This window comes from Haplochromis burtoni, unplaced genomic scaffold (assembly GCF_018398535.1).
Source record: "Haplochromis burtoni strain Fernald_Lab_line unplaced genomic scaffold, NCSU_Asbu1 Contig_519, whole genome shotgun sequence".
Taxonomy (NCBI): Eukaryota; Metazoa; Chordata; class Actinopteri; order Cichliformes; family Cichlidae; genus Haplochromis; species Haplochromis burtoni.
Window position 1 is genome coordinate 362425 of NW_024582880.1, and position 23643 is coordinate 386067.

Consider the following 23643-nt stretch of genomic DNA (forward strand, 5'->3'; position numbering starts at 1 on the left):
AGTAAAGGTAGTGTTCGTTAATAGTCTGAATAGCCCAGAGGAAGAAGCTGTTTGTGAGTCTGGGGGTGTGGGACAGGTGGTGGGCGGGGTGCAAGGGGGTCACCTGTGATGGTCCTGGTTTTAATGAGACAGGAGAATCGGGCGACAGTCACCAGGGGTGGCTCTTTAAGTAAGGAAAAAGGAAACAAAGATGAACCTGGAATTTCCCCTAAACAGCCCTGGCATCTGGTTATCATGTCCATCAGCATTAAAGGGAAAAGCAAGAAAAAATACCAAGTAACTCTTGGCTATGATAATTCGTCATCTCTGCAGCTGCCACAGAACACCAAAGTACAAATATGCACACAAATATGTAATTCATGCTAACAGGAGGATGAAAAAATATTATCATGCTGTTACATTATTAATTTTTATAAAATTGATATTAAAAGAAAAGAAATAAAGAAAAGAAATAAAGAAAAAGAAATATGCAAACTCATTACCTCTAAAAAAAACTCATTATGAGTATATAAATTTGGAACTATTGGAACTAAGGAACTACTTTTAGTAGAACTTTATTTTTAGTAGAATATTTATTCTACGTTTGTCATGTTCCTGGGTATGTTGACCCAGCGTTTTAGGTTTAGTTTACAGTATTTGGATGCTGTTTATGTTTAAGTTCATTAGATTAGCGAAGTTCATTTGCTTATTAGACTCCTTGTGTTTTCTTCCCCTGTATTTAAGTTTCCCTTCCCCTTTGTGTTTTATGCTGCGTGTCTTATGTTATCAAGTTTGTTTTGTCATGTCTGCGTCTCATGTTTCCTGTTTTACTTTGAAGGAGTCGTGTGTTCTTTGCTCATTGTATTTAGTTTCACTTCCCCTGACCTGTCATTACCCTCATGTCAGTCAGCTGTTCCCCCATGTGTTCCCACATCCCCTAATCACCTCCTGTGTAGTCCTCTGTTTTCAGTGTGTCATTGTCAGATCGTCTGCTTGGTTCCTAGGCCAAGAGTTCATGTCAAGTTTTCTTATGTCAGGTCCATGTTCCTGTTGTCGCTTTTTTATTTAATTTAGCTCATCCAGTTTAGTTTATTGTTAGCATTGCCTTTTGCCTTTTGTTTGCAGTTAAGTTGCCAGCCTCAATAAACGACTCGTGTTTAGTTATTCAAGTCACGTTTTGTTTCATCTGCATTTGGGTCCACCTTTCACTCTACACACAGTCAGCCCCGCTGATTGTGACAAAGTTGAATTATTTATTTAAGCGTGTGTTTCTGTCTGTCAGGATTTTTTTTTCTTGAATTTTTAGTTTACCTGGCAACATTTTGGACCAAATAAAACACCCAAGGTTGAGGAAAAAAATGTGAATAGGACCAGGATTATGAACAGCTGGTGAAATTGCATTTCATCTTTTGATCATAAATATTTATTAGGATCTCAAAAAATTCTATCTAACAATGTTTATAACCAGCGTTCTGCAGCATATAACGCATGCAGCTTACATTTAAAAAAGTTCAAGCTGAATCACAATGAATGACTCATATTTCTAATAATGTCTATATTGTTTTTCTTATTTAATGTACCACGTTATCAATGTTTGTTTCCCACAGTGAAACACTCACTGGTGTATTTTATTACTGAATCCTCTGAAGTCCGAAACATCCCAGAGTTTATGGCAGTTGCAGAGGTTAAACACACTGAGTTTGGTTACTGTGACAGCAGCAAAAAGATATTGGAAACAAGACAAGACTGGGTCCAAAAAACATTATATAATGACAAGGCTCAGTTGGATTCGTACAATGAACTTTGCTTTGCGATACTGCCATACGTCTTCAGAAAGTGGATTTCAAAGTGGCAGCAGCTGGCCAGCCAAAGTGAAGGTGTAGTATTTTCTCTTATACTTTATGTCACATCATGTTGTTAGTCTCTAGATTTTAAATTGTAATTTTGTGCATCTTGATTGTGACCAGAAATCTTACTAATGTGAACATGCTTCAAACTGCATGACAAAAGAATATCTTGTTGCATTCACAATCATCCAGGTAAGTAAATCTCCAAAAGTTGATTCTGTTCATCTGGACCATTTATAAGAAAAGGGAAACCTGCAGCTGAGACTGAAGAAGTCACTTGGATGAGTGACGAAACGTTTCTCCCACTGAAAATGCTACGTGCAGATGAACAGAATCAACTTTTGGAGACAAAAGAATACATGTACACATTGTTCTAAATAATGCAATTAATGTAAGGCAACTAATTATTAGTGCCTTCAAAGTGCCTGTAATGATTTTTCTGGTTCTTACGGATACCCTAGATGGTTGAATTGTTTTTTTTTCCTCTTGTCCTTCATCTTTTTCTTTTAATCATGAATTGCGCCTGTTTTCCAATATGATGTTGTCAGATCAGAGTTAAATCACAGGAAGAACACAACAAAGATACAATAGCAGTGCCTCACAGTATTAATATTATTCATTTTAATTAATTTCTAATTCACTTTTCAGCTGTCAACACTTTACAGATGATAGAAGGCTGTGAATGGGATGAAAACACTGGAGAGGTGAATGGTGTGATACAGTATGGTTATAATGCAGAGAACCTTCTTGAATTTGATCTTAAAACAATGAAATGGATTGCACTGAAACCAGAAGCTGACATTATCGAACAGGACTGGAATGCTAATGGAAACTCAGCAGAAACAATCTTCCTCACTGAGACTTGTCCTGATTGGCTGAAGAAATATTTGAAAAATGGGAACAGCACCCTGCTGAGAAAAGGTAGAATCACATGAGTGTGTAAACTACATGCTTTATCTTTCTATTAATGATCTTTAAAAAAAAAAAAAAAAAACGGCAACGTGTGTTAACGTGTTGTTTTATGCAGATCAAAATGAAAATTAGTGGTGAAAACTGGGAAGTAAATGACACACAAGGAAAATAAATTATCAAAATAAATCCGCCGATTCATTTTCTGCCTCTTATTCTGGTCCAGGTTATGGGGGCAGCAGTCTAAACCAGGGAGTAGCAGGTCTACTCTGACCCCATACTTACTAAACTCCTCCCCCCTTAGGTACAATTTTCCACCATTTGTAGCCACTATAACACTCTTTCAGTCACTACCTTGAGTTCATGTATACCCATATACACACATACCTTCATTTACATGTATGCATGTACACACATATGTGTGCAAACAAATAAAACAAAATCTAAATAACATGAAATAGTCCCTCAGTCATCAGTGTCAAGGCTAATGGACCGATGGACCCAGACACAGACTTGGAAAATTTCACTTTAGTGTGTTTATTTACAGTGGTCCAAACTAAATACAAAAAGTATTATTGGAATTGAGGGGATCAAGGGAGGAAGGGTTTCCAGGCATCCAATATGTACAGATCTCACACTCACAGTTAGGCAAGGTACCTGTGCACAGAAAACAGAGGGACAAAAAGTGAAACTTTTGCTCAAATTGCTTGTTCCATTTTAAATTATTACTTTTTTATTACTATTACAGTCTATCTTGATTAACATTTTTCATCAAACAAGTGTACTACATTTACTTCTTCTTTGATGTATACTGCTTTGCTTCTTTCACCGATTTTCACACCTTCTCTTTCCCACATTCCCTCTCTCCAGTTTTTCCTTCTATTTCTCTCCTCCGGAAGTCTTCCTCCTCCCCAGTCAGCTGCCACGCTACAGGTTTCTACCCTCAAAGGGCCATGATGTTCTGGAGGAAAGATGGAGTGGAGATCCATGAAGGTGTGGATCCTGGAGAGATCCTGCCCAACAATGATGGGACCTTCCAGATGAGTGTTGGCCTGAATGTTTCATCAGTCACACCTGAGGAGTGGAAAAGATATGAGTGTGTGTTTCAGTTTTCTAACGCTGAGGACAGCATCATTACCAACCTGAATAAAACCGTCAACTGGCGAAAAAACAAAATTAGACATGATCAAAGTAAGACAAACAGATTTGAGTTATTTTGTTTGCTGTTATTGTGGATCATGTTTAATGTAACACTTAAATGTTTTATCGGATCCCAAGAAGAGTTGCTGTTACTATGGGAATTACTGATGGAGATCCTAAAAAAATAAATTTTTTCCAGCACTTCGACAAAACTGAAATTAATATTCTTAAGAAAACCATCAAGCTGAAATTAGTTTAGTACTAATATGTTTCAAATTCAGCATCTGCAGTCTATGAAAGCCTTGGTTGTTTATTTGTGGCCCATTTAGGAGCATCTTGTTGGGTGAAAAACAGCTCATGTAAATGGGTTAAAAAGTCAGTGACATGAATTATGGTGTGTCTGTTAAGCAGTGTATATTGCTGCATTTGTGGTTACATCAGTCGAGTTGACATAGATATCATACCAAATTTAAATCCAACATGTGACATATGTTATCAACAAAGTATTCACACTAAAGAATGCATGGGATCATCATCATCATCATGAGTGGGATTTTAAATATAGAGATTATGGGAGAAAGCTGGCTGATATAACAGTGAGAATGTAGGTACTTTGTATAAAGAGAACAAGTGGGAGGGAAGCAGTGCCAGGTTTATTCAAACTGTTCTATCATGGTGCATTTGGGAAGAGAAACTGAGTAATCTGGAAAGAAGAGCATGTGAAGAGTGTTCTGGAGCTGAACAGAGTATCAGACAGGATCATGAGTTTGAAGCTGGAACTCAAAGAGGTAATGCTCAATGTTGTCAGTGTGTACGGCCCACAGATTTGGATATTAGTTAGAAGAAAAAAAGGAATTCTAGAGAAAGTTGGTTCAAGACAGTGCAGAGTGCGAAGCTGTGATGCAAGGAGCAGATGTAGTAAAACACTTGGGGTCAATGATTTCAAAGCAAAGGCCAGTGCAGCAGTGAGACCTGCTACAATGTTTGGTTTGGAGACGATAGCAGAGGATGTTAGGTACAGGCTGAGAAGGAGGCAGATGATCCGCTGTGGTGACCTCGAAAGGGAACAATTTAAATTAGATTTCTTTCATCAGGTTGAGTGTGTGGCTTCATGATCAAACAACTTAAATTGTCAAAAAAAATATTTTCAATAATTGGATGCAGTTTTATTCCATCTTATTTATCAGTACATTTTATCTTGTTTGTTGTCACTGAGCAGAAATCCTCATCATTGCTGCAGCGGTTGTTCTTGTTGTCATCATTGTTGCTGTCACTGTAATTGCCATTCACAAAATGAAAGAAGGTAAGAGATTTAAAGTTTATTTACCAGTCAGTAGAGACATAAATGCTTAATTTCATTATCTCCGCAATATAATAGTCTACATGTTAAACATTGTTACTTCTGATTTTTTGTAACAGAAAGTTTGATTGTTAGACATTTAAAACTGTCCAAAATGAATTTTATTGATTTATTTAATTTATTTTAGGCAGATGCCCTTCCTCTTGTAAGTACACTATCCCCCTCTAATCTGGTATTCTCACTCTGGATTTAAATTATTTGATTAATATTGTGCTAATTTTATTTATTGTTAACTTTATTGTTATTATTATTTGGACTATTGGATGTAACAGCTCCTCACAACACGATAGAACTCTCCGAAAGACCACACAGACAGACAGAGGAGTCTACACAGTGTTGACACCTGCAGTTAACACTGAACAAACAAGAACTGAGAAGATTTTCTATTTCAGTTTTGTTTTATGTAAACATGACTTTTTACACAAAATCTTTTTTTTTCCTTTGTTATTGTTTTAAATTCAAGTTAACTTGTAATAACTCAGGTAAAATGCATTTTAATATTTTATATTTCCTACAGCATTGCTATAGCTATTAATGATATAATGTATATATAATTTGTATGGTGTATTTATCCTGATGATTAGGTGGTGGGGGAGAATGCTGGACAGACGTGTTCCTTGGTGGGGGTGTCGTTGATTGAGGAAAAATGAGTAGACACATGAATATGTTCCTTCACACCGTTTTTTAAGAATCTTTTTTATTTTGTAGGTTATTTTGAATGTGTTAAAATAACATTCGGTAAAATAATGTAAAGAAGAATGAGATTCCTCAGCCCTGATGCAGTCAGAAATTAAGTAAAAGGCCTGAAATCCAGCCTTTGGGGGTATATGTAGAGTTATATGTAAATGTTTTTGCTGATAGTTATTTCTGCTCTAATCACATCAGAAACGTAATCAAAATATAATCAAGAATTAATAAAGTCTTAGTGTACTATGATAAGGTGGGTCATCAATACCAAATGAGACAAAAACACTATCAGGTATCTCAGCCAGGGTTGCCCTCATGGTCGCTAAGACAACAAGTTATTGGGTAAAGGATGAAAGAATAGAGAAAACACATAGTACACGTGTAACAGAGTAGTAGCTGTACCTCTAAGCTTGGGTACTCACTTTTGGGAAGTTCCGCTGTAGCTAACTGTTGTTTTCTGAACAGAAGAGATCCATGTACACAATACTTTTTAATTATTCAATGCTTTAATAAATAATAATCTCAATAAAGTGTCTAAACTGGTAACACATGTCACTACAAGGGATTGGTTTGATAACAAAATTGGATTCCTGAGATTTGATCTGCTCACTCTACACACCTTGGATTTCGACTTACAATAGGTGTTTAGCGACAGTTTAGATTTAGCTCTTCTACATTTTTAAAATTTTTACTTTTCTTTAAATTTTGAAATTATTTGATTATGTGATTATTGTTAGCTGATTGAGCTCTTTGGTTTGCGCTTGCTAAATTGTTTAATACAGTATCCTATCTGCAATTAAAGTTTTAGGATTCTTAAAACTTAAGTATGAGTATTAATATCTACTTTTGTAAGATTCTTATAGGTTATTCTTGCCTTTCACAATTAACAGATTCCTGTGGCTTATTTTTCAAGGCACTTAAGTAAATCCCAACAAATTTCCAAGTGCCATAGATCATTAGGGGGGAGCTACAATTAATAAATGTGGCTGTTGATGGCACCTTACTCAGGGTTGCTAGTGTAGGGCATCATCTAGTGGACTGCGGGGTGGGCATTCATGTGGCAATAGAGCTGGGTGAATCCCTCCATCACCAGCTTAAATTAGTTTCTGTTAACCTACTGTGGCAATACCCCTAGGGTCAGAGATTCAGACCCTTTCAATTGAGAGCCGGTCCAGACTTCTGTACAGGTAACTGGGATCTTAATAATGCCCAATAGTCAAGCAATTAAAGTAGCATTATTGAGTACAGAGACTGAAAGATCACCCTACCGATACATACACCTGGACAAGAAGCAAACTGGTAACAGAGCTCCTTTTACATTACATTTTTTAAATTCATACATTCCCTCCCTTTATTATGCAGACTCAACACAGAACATGTTGTACTCCAAGAGTGATCCCAAGAGTGGAGAATAATTTCAAGGCTGTTACATCACTATAATGGGAGGCATCCTGTTTAAGCATGTTTACAGGGATATGAATCCTTTAAAATGCTACTATTCATGTAAATATGTTCTGTTTCAAATGCCCAGTAATATTTTTAATTGTGCTCCCAGAAACCACACAAAGCACCCATGAAATATGCAAAATTATTTTGTGAAAAATAATCATTTTTTCCAGCTAACTTTGTTCTGCCCATTTGCTACATGGATCTCCCTGCTCTTGTACAATCTCTGTCCTCCCTCTCTCGATCCTCCATCCTCCTTCTTTACACTAACATAAAACCCATTGTATTCAACTAGACTATAACATAAAAATATAATCTTATAATAATTATTATTGAGCAGTTTAGGCGTCCATATTTGATAGTATGACACACTGCTGATTTATGTGAAATCATTATCACTGAATCTGGGCAAATCGCAAGATATATGTGATATGTTGTGAATAGTTGCCTGATGTCCCGTACAACCCTATTTCCAAGAAAGTTGGGTCACTGAATAAAATGTAAATACTATAGAATAAAAGAATGCACTGATTTGATAAAAAAAATTGATAAAACCCTATTTTTTAACAGTAGAACAAAGAAAAAATAAAATAAAGTATTGAAAGATAATGGATTCTATCTCCTCAACAATCCTGAGTCTACTTTTTCAGATTTTGTTTTTTGGTTTCATGATGCTCCAAATGTTTTTTAACTGGTGATACAGTTTGTGGTCAAAAATTTAGATACACTTTTGGGCATTTAAATCATAGCAGGCATGTGTTTGTTGTAGTTTCTATCTCTCCTCCAAATGGATTATCCTGCAGGCCCTATCCTCCCTTTTAGGGAGAGCTTTGGATTTCCTGTTCTTCAGCGGTGCATACCTGATTGGCATGTTCACTGTCACGATAAGAGGTACAGTTGTTCACTGGATGAATAGTAACCGGCCAAAGGTAGTTTTCTGAGTAACTACATTGAGTTCTTACTATTATTTGTCATACCTTGTTCCTAGTGTTTCTTTTGCCAGCTGACAAGCTTCCTGCCTTCTATCCTCACGGTCAAGTAACCTGGTTTGTACATAAGACCCACTTAGATTACTCACCTGGATTTTAACCTGCACCCTGTTCCTTTCCTCTGGAAAGCTTGGAGTTTCAAAGTAAGCTCAAACTCACCTGTCAGGTCTCACTCACCATTTTCAGCACTCTCTTTTGATCTGGATCTAATGCTTCTCTTTCTTTAGTGGAGCTCTTTTCTCCCCAGACCTGGAAGAAAACCCCTTGAGGAAGCTCCCACCACCCACTGTGCTCACCTCCACCTGTTTGTGTGCAATAAAGACTGAGAAACTTAAGGCTGTGTCTTGGGTTCTGCTCTGGGTCCACCTTAGCTATTCAGCCGTTTGTCCTTGACAATTTGAACTGTTCTTTTCCCACCTAACATAATTTAAACCCACGAGATTTACTAACCACCTATCTGATCAGGCAACACTGGGCAACTAATCACTGAGGTCTAACAATAAAAAAGAAAACAAACAGAATATTTGGAATATATAGAGAAGACAATCCAAATACAAATCAAATATGCAGAGAGCTAGGAGGAAATAAAACAAGTCGTTTATTAGGCTAATGAAACAGTTCAGAGTAAAAACATTCAAACAAGGCAGGAGAACACTAGGAGTGCCAGGAATAAACTAAGGCAAGCAGTCAGGGAACACAGTAAAATGAGACAAAGGGCATCTCAGGCAATATACTGTAACTACGCGTGTAGGGGTTTACAAAGGGAGAGGAAGCACCTGTGAGATTTGAGACAGGTGAGCACAATCAGATAATTAAGAGAGGAGGAAGTCCAACTCAGACAAAAGTGCCCCAGTTAAGAAAGTAAAAAATGAACTCAGAAGATTATTGAGATACAATACTATAAAGAACAAAGAGAAGTCTGAGAAAACTATACAAATACAAAAGTTCTCTGTGGAAAACCAAAATGCAACAAGAATATAAATGTGTATAGGAAAACCTAAACAGAAAAGCAAAACATACAAAGAACACAAACTCCCAGAAAGTGCCTAAAAAAATTAAGAATACAAACTCAGTCAAATATAAAAAATCACGATCCACAAGAATGGAATGGCTAAAATAAATCAAAGCACAGGGAATTAAATGTTAACAATAAACAAATGAAGAACCTAATAAAGCCAAATATGAAGTTGAAAAAAACTCAACTTCTGGTTAGTTTGGGTCTCACCACGAAGGATGCTAATAGCATTGCTGATTCAGAGGAAGAATGGTTCAGGTACTCGAGCTTCTAGAAAAGTAGGCTCTGGTGAGAGAAGCAGACAGGGTCCCAGCATCGACTGACCCCGGTGGAGAGGCAGGCTAGGACGTGGGATCGGCTAATCCAGGTGGAGAGGCAGGCTAGGAGCTGGCACCTCCTGACCATAACACAGGAGCCCTCAGTTAGTTACTCATGATAAGGTTAAATTAATTTATGCAACAAAACTACTTGGTTAGGTAGCTTCTCCTCCCTTTCCTTTGTTACCACATGAAACACCAATAACACATTTAAGATTTCGGGATGTCTATTTTTGAGTACAATGCACATTGAAAAACTGTGCAGAAATGAAGAAGGTTAGAAAGGTTAGAACTTATTTTTTTTTAATCTTTGATGCTTATATACCGTAATTGTCGGGCTATAAGCCGCTACTTTTTCCACAAGCTTTGAACCCTGCGGCTTTTAGTCAGGTGCGGCTTTTCTATGGATTGTCCCTGATTTTTGTCATATCGTAAGACGATTTGTTTTGTTTGTTCCGCTGTTGTACGGCACTACGTTGCCTGGCGGAAGGGCATGTGATCAGACACACAGTATCTGGGTTCAAGAGTGGTATGTTGGTCACATGTCCATCCGCCAGGCAACATAGTGCCGTACAAGTAGCGCTACGCGTTCAGCGGGAGTCAGTGGATGGTGTGCGGCGATAAACTTGCGAAAAGCAAGTTATGCTCAACTCCACCGGTGGAATCTGACAGCGTGGAAAAGTGTGAAAACATCCATCCATCCACCTGAGCCTAAAAGGTAGTCTGAATCTATTTTTCTGGTGTGCTGTAGGTTATTGTTATGTACTACAATTGTTACTCGTTTATGAAGCACAGCACATGTTTCGTACTTGTTATTACCGCTACTTGTACATATACCTAAAAAGTTTGCAAATATGTACCCATAACTTGTTTTTCAAAATATTAATAAAAGAGGTGTGTCTCCAAACAGCCATCTCTTTCCTGACAATTCGCTTTGTGCATATTCTCTTACATATGATAAGTCAACATTGAAACACCTGCGGCTTTTAGTCAGGTGCGGCTAATGTATGTACAAAACAGGATTTTCCCCTGATTTTACCTTGTGCGGCTAATATTCAGGTGCGCTTTGTAGTCTGGGAAATACGGTACTTCATTATTTTATATTTCGCAATTACCTCATAAGATTTATCACACATTTATGTTGTATCATTTACTACACAGATATGTATGATAGATTGGAGAGTTGAAAGAACTTTCACACTGACACTAACAGAGACAAGCAGAGAGAAGACCGCGAATGAGAGGGAGTTGTGATGGGATGTTGTCCTCCATGGCACAACATGGTATGCAAAAATTTAAAGGGTCAGGTTTAGGCTGACACAACTAGAATAAAACATGTCCATAAATTCTGGTGTGTGTGTTGTACAGATCTCAACATTGCATTACAGGTGCCTGACAGCTGGTGTCATAAGCCACAAGTTGTGTTCAACAATAGTTATTTGCGTTAGACATGCACGGCCTCCTTTATTCCTCTCTCAAACCATCTGTCTTCCTAGTCAAGACTGTCCTTACTCTTTAAGAAGAGGATGCTCAATCACTGAAAACCTAGAAAGACACACTGCACTAAGAGCTAAATCTTCTAACCAGCTCTCACACAGTCACACAGTGAGAAGAATAAGGAAGGTCAGGGCTTTGTGGAAAAGGAAAAGTTAATGTTAGCACACTGGAATTCTGAAATACTGAGAAAAGAATTATCACTCAACATGTAAAAATTAACATGATTGTTGACTTAAAGAGCAAAACACTGTAAACCTTCATTATTATTTGTAAAAATATTGATGTTTTGTTCCTCACCATTCCTTTTTCTGTTGCACATGAAGCATCCTGCGATGGTCAATCCCAGTGAGAGAAGTCCTCCGATAATTTGCAAAATTGATTTTACACGATTGAAAGTTATTCCATGATCCCAATGGGAAACTGGAAAAGTAATGACAGAACATTGAACATTTTGGTTTACATTATTTGAACTTTGAAAACAATATTTAGTGGTTCTGAAAGTATTTAAATGGGCGAAAGCTCACTGAACACTGTTCTGTAAAGTAAATTATAAAAATACATGAATCACAATATTTCCATGTTACTTTGTGGAGAAGATACTGTTGACAGTATAGTTGACACTGTAATGTGTTGAGTGCTTGAGTGAATGTGCATATTTGCTGGTTTGTGATGCAGAAAATTAAAGCCCTTTAGAAAAATAAAATATGTAACCACCATCTCACAATTAAAAGAGTATAGTAGCTCTATTCACTACATATAATCTCTGAATAATTCATCTCAGTTGTTGTATTCACTGGAAATTTACAGTGGGGCAAAAAAGTATTTAGTCAGCCACCGATTGTGCAAGTTCCCCCACCTAAAATGATGACAGAGGTCAGTAATTTGCACCAGAGGTACACTTCAACTGTGAGAGACAGAATGTGAAAAAAAAATCCATGAATCCACATGGTAGGATTTGTAAAGAATTTATTCGTAAATCAGGGTGGAAAATAAGTATTTGGTCAATAACAAAAATACAACTCAATACTTTGTAACATAACCTTTGTTGGCAATAACAGAGGTCAAACGTTTACTATAGGTCTTTACCAGGTTTGCACACACAGTAGCTGGTATTTTGGCCCATTCCTCCATGCAGATCTTCTCGAGAGCAGTGATGTTTTGGGGCTGTCGCCGAGCAACACGGACTTTCAACTCCCGCCACAGATTTTCTATGGGGTTGAGGTCTGGAGACTGGCTAGGCCACTCCAGGACTTTCAAATGCTTCTTACGGAGCCACTCCTTTGTTGCCCGGGCGGTGTGTTTTGGATCATTGTCATGTTGGAAGACCCAGCCTCGTTTCATCTTCAAAGTTCTCACTGATGGAAGGAGGTTTTGGCTCAAAATCTCACGATACATGGCCCCATTCATTCTGTCCTTAACACGGATCAGTCGTCCTGTCCCCTTGGCAGAAAAACAGCCCCATAGCATGATGTTTCCACCCCCATGCTTCACAGTAGGTATGGTGTTCTTGGGATGCAACTCAGTATTCTTCTTCCTCCAAACACGACGAGTTGAGTTTATACCAAAAAGTTCTACTTTGGTTTCATCTGACCACATGACATTCTCCCAATCCTCTGCTGTATCATCCATGTGCTCTCTGGCAAACTTCAGACGGGCCTGGACATGCACTGGCTTCAGCAGCGGAACACGTCTGGCACTGCGGGATTTGATTCCCTGCCGTTGTAGTGTGTTACTGATGGTGACCTTTGTTACTTTGGTCCCAGCTCTCTGCAGGTCATTCACCAGGTCCCCCCGTGTGGTTCTGGGATCTTTGCTCACCGTTCTCATGATCATTTTGACCCCACAGGATGAGATCTTGCGTGGAGCCCCAGATCGAGGGAGATTATCAGTGGTCTTGTATGTCTTCCATTTTCTGATGATTGCTCCCACAGTTGATTTTTTCACACCAAGCTGCTTGCCTATTGTAGATTCACTCTTCCCAGTCTGGTGCAGGTCTACAATACTTTTCCTGGTGTCCTTTGAAAGCTCTTTGGTCTTGGCCATGGCGGAGTTTGGAGTCTGACTGTTTGAGGCTGTGGACAGGTGTCTTTTATACAGATGATGAGTTCAAACAGGTGCCATTCATACAGGTAACGAGTGGGGGACAGAAAAGCGTCTTACAGAAGACGTTACAGGTCTGTGAGAGCCAGAGATTTTCCTTGTTTGAGGTGACCAAATACTTATTTTCCACCCTGATTTACGAATAAATTCTTTACAAATCCTACCATGTGAATTCATGGATTTTTTTTTCACATTCTGTCTCTCACAGTTGAAGTGTACCTCTGGTGCAAATTACTGACCTCTGTCATCATTTTAAGTGGGGGAACTTGCACAATCGGTGGCTGACTAAATACTTTTTTGCCCCACTGTATTTAGTAAATACAATGATTTCCAATGTAAAGTAAATTGGCTTACTTTACCAATTTACTTTACAATGAAATTAATGTACTATATCCACATAAATACAAAAACTATAAAAATAACTGTACTGCAAACAACAGAATCTTGCACCTTGCACTTGAATTTGATGAATTACAAACCAATTAAAGTATGTTTAAGATGAAAGAACGCAAAATGAATATATAGAAAATATAACATTATACCCTTAAAAAGTAAATACTGCCCTGAGAGTTAGCTGTGTTGGCTGAGGTTTGGGTTCTCAGAGTGCTTCTTGGTATTTGTATTGCAAGCAGTTATACAAGAGTCCAAGCAACCTGACCCATGATCAATGTGTATATTTAAATTAAATTAGGAATATCTTCTGGTTAATATAAGGCCTGTATTTGTATAGCGCTTTACTAGTCCCTAAGGACCCCAAAGCACTTTACACATCCAGTCATCCACACACTGGTGATGGCAAGCTACATTGTAGCCACAGCCACCCTGGGGCGCACTGACAGAGGCGAGGCTGCCGGACACTGGCGCCACCGGGCCCTCTGACCACCACCAGTAGGCAACGGGTGAAGTGTCTTGCCCTGAGACTGTCGGAGCCGGGCCTCAAACCGGCAACCTTCTGATTACAAGGCAACCTCCCAACTCTTGAGCCACAATCGCCCAGTCATGTTCCTACAGTATGTACTCAGGGGCTGTGGCCCAGGTCAGGGCCAGATGCATCGCTAATACAAAGCTAATGGAAAATACAAAACTAGAAAGCACCTGGAACCCAAAACCTTAATATCCAGGGGTGATGACAGTTTACATTTGCTAGTAAACAGTTAGCTAATGTAGTTCATGAGAATGTGTTCATTTCACTTTCTAGTTTTGAGTAGAGTTAATTGGTTGATTATGTGTCTTTTTATGTGTTTGTGTGTCTGTATGTTATGTTCAAATACTTGTACAACATTTGTAATAACACTTGGAGAGACCTGACCTAAAGAAAACCCAACTTGACTGCACTCGCTCTCTTTGCAAGTCCTGTTTATGATTCTGTTCAATCACATAGCTGCTGAACTGTCACCTGATCACTACCTGGTGTTGATCTGGATCAGTTAGCAGGGAAGGATGTTGGATGGGCCTGACAGTTGAAATAAATATCTTCTAAACACATATGTTACATTGTATATCTGCAACTTATCAATATTCACAAAACATAAATGTTCTATTCATGTTTACATTTAAAATTCGCTCACTGTGTCTTGCAGGTCCATATTTCTGTGGTGAAAATAGAGCAGTGAGCTTAATTATATTTCCTGCACAGTAGTTTGGTGGCGCACCCAGAATTTCATTGTATATATCCAATGACAATAAAGGGCTAAATAAGTAAGTAAGTAATTATAATAAACTGTACTTATAATAAATTGCCTATGACTGACCTGTCTACTATTCTGTCACTGCTGGTCATGCTTCAAATCCCCATTGTTGTTAAAAAAATAAATAAGCAGGCAATGTTGTCCTGTCTCAGTTTCCATGGAGTTTAGTTTTTTTTAAATATGCAATTAAAGTAAATAACTGTGTGTTTGTGATTGTGGAAACATAGCCTGAACGCGAAGATAGCAACATAAGAAAATGAAATAAATAAATAAATAAAACCCTCAGATGATGACTGAGCAAAAATGTTGTTTTTTTTTATGAGACAGGCAAATAAAATCCATCTGCTCTCAATCTTACCCTTATTGGTCCAGATCACTGCTTTGTCCAGTTTGGTGACGATATCCTGGTTCACATCAGAGAACTGAAACACACAGGCATATCTTTCCCAGTCTTCAGGTCTGACTGATGAAATTTCCAGGTCAACACTCATTTGGAAGGTCCAATCATTGTTGGGGATGATCTCTCCTCTGTTCACGCCCTCATGAATCTCCGCTCCATCTTTCCTCCAGACCATGTTCACTTTGTTAGGATTGAAACCTGTAGCGTGGCAGGTGACTGAAGAGGAAGGAGTCTTCTGGAGGAGATAAAATGAGGGAAGAACTGGAGAGGAAGACATTAAGAAGATTAGTCAGTGTATCAATATAGTTCAAATCTTTATATGTTAAAATCAAGTAATGCATGTCTACCTGGTTTTACCAGGAGTGTCCTCCCATAGTTCAAAAAGTTCTTCAGCATTTCAGGACAGATTGTGATGAGATTATTCCTTTCTCTATATAATGCCTCTCTGTTGTTGTCCCATTTTTGTTTGAAGATCACAGCCTGTGGCTTTGTAGGAATCCAGGTATCCGTCTTTAAATCAAATGTAATGAAGTCTTCTCCATCATAACCAAACTGATTAAAACCATTCACCTCACCGGTCTCATCATCCCATTCACAGCCAGACATCCTCTGAAATGTGTGAACACCTGAGAGAAAAAAAGTGAAAGAAAGTGATAAAACAAAAAACAAAAAGGAAATATGATCCATTAATCAGTACATCATAAACTCCGAAGTCACAAGGTACACCAGTACACCACACTAAAGCTGTGTACTGTGTTTCTTCTATATGGATCATGCTGACATGTCTAAAGAGATGCTATGTTTTGTAGACTGACATCAAAAACATTTTTTTTCCTAAAAAGGACATTACCGATTTAGGCCATAAATTGAGATTAAAGATGATGAAGGTTATATTTCATATACCTTACACAAACTACTGGTGAATGGGTTATTACTGTAAAGATGCCAAATCCATGAAGTAAAAGTAAAAATGTACCTTTTGTGTGGTTAAAGCTTTTCATTAGCGCTTCAATGTTGAGACTTAACAAGCTTTGATTCTCACGACATTCATTTGTGAACCAGTATGTTGGATGATACTGTATTACTTCCTTCACCCAGTCCTGTCTGGTTTCAGCTGTCATGCTGTTCTTGCTGCAGTAAATCACCTCAAATCCATTGACCACTGCAACTCCAACAAACTCCATCCATTTTTCTTCTCCCAAAAATCCAGTGAAGAGAAGTCTTAAACTGTGAGTCACTGTAGAGCAAATAGGTTAAGTTACATTCTTCTTACAATAAATAAAATAATTAATATTAATTAATACTTAATAGGACACATAACAACATCAAGGACCACACCCACCCACACCACACACTGTTCACACTCCTCACACTCTCAGACAGGAGTGTGAAAGCTATGACAACCAGACTAAAAAAACTATTTTAATCTTCAGGCCATCAGAATACTGAATCAATGACTAATTGTTTAACTGTGATTGTTCTTGGCCTGTCATTTGCAATTTTGAACATTTATATACAATATAATACAACTTCATACAATGCAAACAATTCTAATATTGCATATTGTGAATATATTACCACTTTGACAGTTTCACACTTTAAATTCTCACTACACCCACACATAAGCTACGCTACAAGTGCTACATAAGCGCTTTTTCTTTTACTTTATTTATTATTTTCTTTGGTTAGAGTTCAGTTTGTTCTTTATGTTAGTTAGTTGTTTATTTAGCTGTGTGAAGGGAACTTTCATGCTCTGTGTAACCACTTATGTTTTGTGGCGCATATAACAATAAACTTCTTGAATCTTGAATAAAAAACCCAAAACAGAAAGTCGAACTTGAAATACAAACTAATGATTAAAAAATGCCAATGTCACAAAAATCCACAGACCATTTTTTAGAAGTTCAGAGTGAAAACTCTAATGAATAACTTTACTGTTTTTTAAAATATAATTTTAAGTACACAATATTTTTAATTATTATTTTTTCTGTTTTTAGTTAGCTATAGTTTTTTTTTATTGTAATTAACTGTAATATTCTTTCTTTGCACACATAGAATCACGTAAACTAAAAACAAAAATGTTCTAAATATTTTCTTCTTTTTTTTATGCTGTTTTTATGAGGGTCAATTTGGAGCCACAAAACCTTTGAATTATTTTTTTTTTTTGGTAAGTGAACTGATTTTTATATAGTGCTTTTCTTTTTTTTTTTCTTTTTTTTTTGGCCTGTCCCGTTTGGCTCTTTTGCCATCAGAATTGTTGTCTAAAGGCAAAGAAAGATACCCAACGGATTTACTTTACCAAACTGACCATCCCAGCCTTGCCGTAATGGTCCATTTGATTCACCTTTTATTGTTTATTTTATTTTCACTTACTGAATACGGGACAGACTTGACGGGGAGAAAGAAGGGGAGAAAGAAAGAGGGAAAGAGAAACAGCAGAGAAGAGGGACGGGGGAGAAGGGCAAAAGACAAAAACCAACAGAACGGGCAGAGAAAAAAAATGCATCTATCAATCACCTGGATCACCTGCTGAGAAAGAAAAAAGAAAGCAAGCAGAAGAGAACAAGAGTAATAGAATAAACAACATCACAATGATATATGGGAATATGACAGTAGGAGCCAAAAAGGGTGTAGTTTGTGGGTGTGATCACCCGTGTGTACACCTGTGAGCATGGACGCGCTTGTTTTTTGTTTTTTTAAAAGGTTCCTTCATGTAATAATCTGCTAGAGGGTGTGCTTTTCAACTGCCCCGAAGTACTGAAAACACTTAAAATATGTTATGGTTCCTGTGGCGGAGGCGTGGTCTTTGGCCTGCTGGAGAGGAAGGGTGATGCAGTGAGCTCACAGGGAGGCACAAGGGCGGGAAGAAACAGGTGCACAGAACTGATTTGATAAGGAAAGATTTTTCTTATGCCTTGCAATGAGGAGGGGGAGACACAATGGGAGTGACGAAGTGTCTGCGTCTGGGGCAGGAGCCAGAAACTGCAGGGGAAATCATGATTGTAAATACCTGTAAAGCACTGTTGAACTGACAAACACAGAAATGTCCATCTGTGGGTCGTGTGTCACAGTCCCTGTGCCTCTCTTGCCGACTCACCCCAGGCCACACATTGTTTTATTTGTTTTTGTTGTCTCTGTGAGGAGGCAGAGCTCATTTTGAGCTCCCACCCTTGGCCCACACACCTGACCTGATTACCTCCAGCTGATGCTCACTGACCTGGTTTCCAGCCACTACCTAAGGTGGTGGCTCTGAGCTTCTCATCACTGGACCTTTAAGCTATCTGAGTTTGTGTTCCCGGCATAAACCTAGTGTTGCGGCAACTCCAACCAATGGCCGCGGCAGGCTAAACATGAGGACACCGATGACGCGCAACAATTAACGCACAAAACACTTCTGTATCATTTGCTTCTTTATTTACACATGCCACTGTCCAAACTACAAATCAGCACATGGGATCAACTATCAAACAAACGCACAGAATATCAAATCATTCAAATTGCGATATGTTGCTATATGTTGCGGTCAACAGAAAGTTTTGCCTCGTGCTCACCCTACCTTCTGCTCATCACATCAGGTGCTGTGCACAAGTGAGTGCAACCACATTTACCTTATACCACACCCATGAGACACGCCCCACACCCATGCACCAATACAGTGAGTCTATTTAAACCAACCCACTTAATGCCCTTCAACATGCTTTTTCTTCAGCAATGAATCCCTGGCCACTGAATGGATTACTTATTGTTTTCTTTGAAACACTCATATCTGTTGATTTCAGGTCTTTCTGTCCACAAGTGGTCCTTGGCTCTTGGACAACTCTTCTAATAATTCTTTTCACTCCTCTTGCTGAAATCTTGCAGGGAGCCCCTGGCTGTGGGGTTATAGTGAAATTTTGTTCTTCCCACTATTGGATTATGGCCCTAACAGTGATCACTCAAACCTTCAGTAGTTTAAAAATTAGTGATACCATTAGTATGGTTTTCAATAATAAGGTTGCAAAGGTCCTGAGAGGGCTCATTGATTTTACCACTAATTTTTGAATTTCCACTATGTGGCAGGATTGCTTTCCAATTACTGACAGAATTACTGGAATCTATAACAAATACCCTGTACCATGACACAAAGTGCTTTCTACAGAGAAGGGATTAATTCAAGTTTGGGGTTTGGTGTGGCTCACCCACAGTGTATTGACAATGTGCACACACATAAAGAATAATTAGGTTTTTTTTAAAGTCTAAAGTTTTTCTTTTTTTTCTACTTGGATGAAATATTATTTGCATAGTAAGACATTAAAAAGCAAGTTTTCTTTACATTTTTTAAAATTGTATCATAGTAACAGTTACTCAGAGCACACTAACTTGATGTAGTCTAAACTTTTAATTGAATAAATGTTTCCTTGGTGATTTTAATTTACTTCATTAAATGTTTGATATTATTTTTTTGTGAAATAACCTAACACCTTTTTAATTGAGGTGTGTAGTTCATCAGTGTTTTACAAACAATGTATTCTAATGATTTCTGGTAATTTTCCAACATTTTTTGAGTTTAACCTGCTGGTGAGTTCGGCTGCTAATGATGGTAAATTGTAGGTTGGATTTACATGATATGCATATTAATGTTTGTGGTTTTAAGAGAATGATTGACATAAGCTTAGTCAGACGGAAACAACTCATATGGCTCCTACATACCGGCCCCTAATTATTTTAGAGCAATAATTACATCATACTTACCATGTAGGAGACATACTGATAAACATGATCAATCTTTTATCAAACATTCAAAGATACAATTTCAATTCCAAATAAATAAATATACATTAATGCAAATAGATATTTGAAAAAAGTCAATTTTCATGACTCTTCTGCTTCCTGTAGAAGACACACTTTAGTGATCGGCCTGTCCAAACAACCAGTCTTTGTCTTAACACGAACCCGACGTACAAGTCCTTTACTGTCAGAAATCGCTTCCACAATCCTTCCAGTCACCCAAGAGTTACGAGGCGCAGAATCATCGACAACGATAACCACATCCCCAGGAATGAAGTTCCGTCCGATTCTCTGCCACTTCTGACGCTCTTGAAGCTGGGGCAGGTACTCCTTGACCCAGCGCTTCCAGAACAGGTCAGACATGTACTGTACTTGCCTCCATCGACGTCGTCCATACACGTCCCCCTTCTGAAACACTCCTGGTGGTATCAATGGCTTGGTCTTAAGCAACAACAGATGGTTAGGAGTCAAGGCCTCCAAATCATTAGGATCAGTAGAGGCTTTAGTTATTGGTCTACTGTTCACAATAGCCTCTGCCTCACAAAGAACTGTACAAAGGCCTTCTTCGTCCAAATTCTGCACTTTCAAAATGGAATTTAACACCTTCCTGACAGACCTTATGAGACGTTCCCAAACACCGCCATGATGGGAACCAGCAGGAGGATTAAAAATCCATTTTATGCCCTTTTGCAGCAGCATCTCCTGAATCTGTGCCTGATTCCATCCTTCCACTGCCTCTCTCAACTCGCGTTCACCACCCACAAAGTTGGTACCATTATCCGATCGTATCTCCAATACCTGACCTCGCCTTGATATAAATCGACGAAGTGCATTAATAAAAGAATCTGTGCTCAAAGATGACAATACCTCCAAATGCACAGCTCTCACAGCCAGGCATGTAAAGATAATTCCATATCTCTTTACTTCACACCTTCCACGCTTAACTTGAAAAGGTCCGAAACAATCCACTCCAACCCGAGAAAATGGAGGTTCATCGGGTGAGATGCGATCTTGTGGAAGGTCTGCCATCATCTGATATCCTGATGCTGCATGAAGTCTGCGACACACTATGCATTTAGCCAAAATCCTCCTTATGGCAATGCTTGCACCTGGAACCCAATACCTTTGCCGCAATTCGGACAGCATGTGGTTACGTCCACCATGCCCTATTTTCTGATGTACATGTTGAAGTATTAGGTCAGATATGCAGATCCCTGGCTATAATTGCGGGATGCCTTGCATCTTCAGGCATAGCTGCTCTACTAAGCCTACCTCCAACTCTCAACACACCATTCTCAAATTTAGGATTAAGCCTATAGAGCTCACTACTCTTCTTCACCCTTTCACCCCTCTGCAACCTACTGATCTCATCTGAATATCTCCTTCTTTGACAAAAGCAAAGAACTGCATTCTCAGCCTTGTTAAGTTCTTTTACCGAGAGAAATCCTTTAGCAGCATGGTCCTTGACAGTTTGCAACTCTCTTTTAAGCCTTTCCTCAAGATTTTCTTGAGTCACGCTTGATGCAAAGCTTTCTTCCAGCTGTTTCCTCTTTTTACTAAGTTCCTGCAACAAATCTTTGAATCTAAGAACCCATGCAACCATCCTTTTTAGACGAGTCCACGAAGAAAAATAAGTAATGAACTTCATCGCACCATCCTGACATTCATTTGCATCAACAGCATTGACTAAAATGGTCGTTTTAATCTCTGGATCATTTATGGAGATCTTTCCAAAATCAAGATTCACTGGCCAATTAATTTCTGGTTCAGCAAGAAACTTTGGCCCTGACAACCAGGAATCATCCTTCAAAAAGGTTTGCACCTTAACTCCCCTAGAGGCTAGATCAGCAGGATTACATGATGTATTAACATATTTCCACTGAGAAGGTTTGGACACTTTAAGTATCTCGGTCACCCGGTTTGCTACAAACACTTTAAACCTTGAGGTTTCATTGCTGATATACCTTAACACCGAGGTACTATCAGTCCAGAATACTGACTCCTGCAAATGCATTTGCAGCTCTTTTTTCCACATCTTATCCATTCTACTCGCAACTAAGGCAGCTGTCAATTCCATGCGAGGAATGGAAGTTTGTTTCAATGGAGCCACTCTTGCTTTACCCATTATAAACGCACAATGCACTTGATTCTGGGTGCTGCGCAACAGCAGATAAGTGACTGTGCCATAACCCTCCTCGCTTGCATCTGCGAAGTGATGTAACTGAGCAGAAGCAACGTCTCCAAAATCAGAAGGTTTAAGGCACCGGTCGACCTTAAAATCTGCAAGAAGGCAAAGATCATTTAGCCAAACTGTCCATTCTTGTTCAACAGTAACTGGCAACACATCATCCCAACCCCAATGACTTCTGCACAGTTTCTGAAGGATCAACTTAGCAGGCAGCACCACAGGTGCCAAAAACCCTAATGGATCGTAGATCGAGCTCACAAGGGACAATATCCCTCTCCTTGTTGGAGGTTTGTTTTTCAGTGTGATCTTAAACTTAATGTATCCGATTGGATACACCACTGTACACCCAGTACTCTCTCTACCGGTAACACATCACTATCCAAATCCAAATCCTTCACCTCCTTGGATCGCTCTTGCTGAGGTATGGCAGCAAGCACTGCTCTTCTGTTGCTAACCCACTTTGTGAGCTTAAAGCCTCCTTTAGCACAAAGAGCAACAAGTTCCTGATAGAGCCGCACTGCCTCCTCTTCAGAACCAACAGAGATAAGGCAATCATCCACATAGAAGCTATGTAAAACATTGTTGACAACCTCTAGTCTGAAATGATCTCTGTTGTCCTCTGCACATTTCCTCAAGGCAAAATTCGCACAACTTGGGGATGAAGTAGCTCCGAAGAGATGTACTTTCATTCTATATTCCACCAGATCCTGACTATGGTCTCCGTCTGGCCACCACAGAAACCTTAACAGATCCAAGTCATCTCTTTGTACTCTGACCTGATAAAACATGGATTCAATATCTGCCATGAGCACCACATGTTCTTTTCGGAATCTGGTTATGACCCCAACTAGCAAGCTAGTGAGAACTGGGCCTTCCAGAAGTTGTCCATTCAGAGACACTCCCTGAAACGAAGCACCACAATCAAAGACAACTCGCAACTTCTTCTTCTGTGGGTGATACACCCCATGATGTGGAATATACCATAATCCTCCATCACAGCGATCGAACTCTTCAACAGGCACCTTCTCTGCATACCCTTTAGAAATGATTTCAGTCATAAAACTGGTGTATTCGTCATGAAATGAACCATTCCTAATAAACTTTCGTTTAAGGCTCAGAGCTCGCTGTTCTACAGCCTTCCTATTATTTGGCATGTTTACCTGATTGCATCTAAAAGGCAAACCAATGGTGTAATGACCATCAACCAACTTAGCAGAATCCATCACTGACTTCATAAACTGCTGGTCTTCTCTAGATAAAGCCAACTGCTCATCTTGAATACATTCTGGAAAGTCAGTCTTCATTTGACGTCCC

General features: G+C 38.8%; 3 protein-coding genes across 3 annotated transcripts in view; 1 reads left to right on the forward strand and 2 right to left on the reverse strand.

The window, feature by feature from the left end:
• Window positions 1–7947, forward strand: part of LOC102305471 (major histocompatibility complex class I-related gene protein) — a 9398-nt gene extending 1451 nt beyond the window's left edge. Inside the window, exons 2-7 of the mRNA XM_042214118.1 lie at window positions 1587–1856; window positions 2475–2747; window positions 3606–3926; window positions 5095–5178; window positions 5363–5380; window positions 5508–7947. Coding sequence (XP_042070052.1) covers window positions 1587–1856; window positions 2475–2747; window positions 3606–3926; window positions 5095–5178; window positions 5363–5380; window positions 5508–5575 — 1034 coding nt within the window. The 3' untranslated portion in view covers window positions 5576–7947. The remainder of the gene's footprint in view (window positions 1–1586; window positions 1857–2474; window positions 2748–3605; window positions 3927–5094; window positions 5179–5362; window positions 5381–5507) is intronic.
• Window positions 7948–8029: 82 nt separating this feature from the next.
• LOC102305771 (major histocompatibility complex class I-related gene protein-like) overlaps window positions 8030–23643 on the reverse strand; it is a 16778-nt gene continuing 1164 nt past the window's right edge. Inside the window, exons 2-6 of the mRNA XM_005947287.3 lie at window positions 16351–16611; window positions 15722–16000; window positions 15333–15635; window positions 11484–11606; window positions 8030–9769 (exon numbers count right to left, since the gene is read on the reverse strand). Of these exons, the coding sequence (XP_005947349.3) occupies window positions 9753–9769; window positions 11484–11606; window positions 15333–15635; window positions 15722–16000; window positions 16351–16611 (983 nt within the window). The 3' untranslated portion in view covers window positions 8030–9752. The remainder of the gene's footprint in view (window positions 9770–11483; window positions 11607–15332; window positions 15636–15721; window positions 16001–16350; window positions 16612–23643) is intronic.
• Window positions 20032–22640, reverse strand: LOC121812301. Its single transcript, XM_042214119.1, has 2 exons — window positions 22052–22640; window positions 20032–20886 (listed from the first exon to the last, which is right to left on the reverse strand). Exons 1-2 carry the CDS (start codon window positions 22264–22266, stop codon window positions 20226–20228), a joined length of 876 nt encoding a protein of 291 aa, XP_042070053.1. The 5' UTR covers window positions 22267–22640; the 3' UTR covers window positions 20032–20225.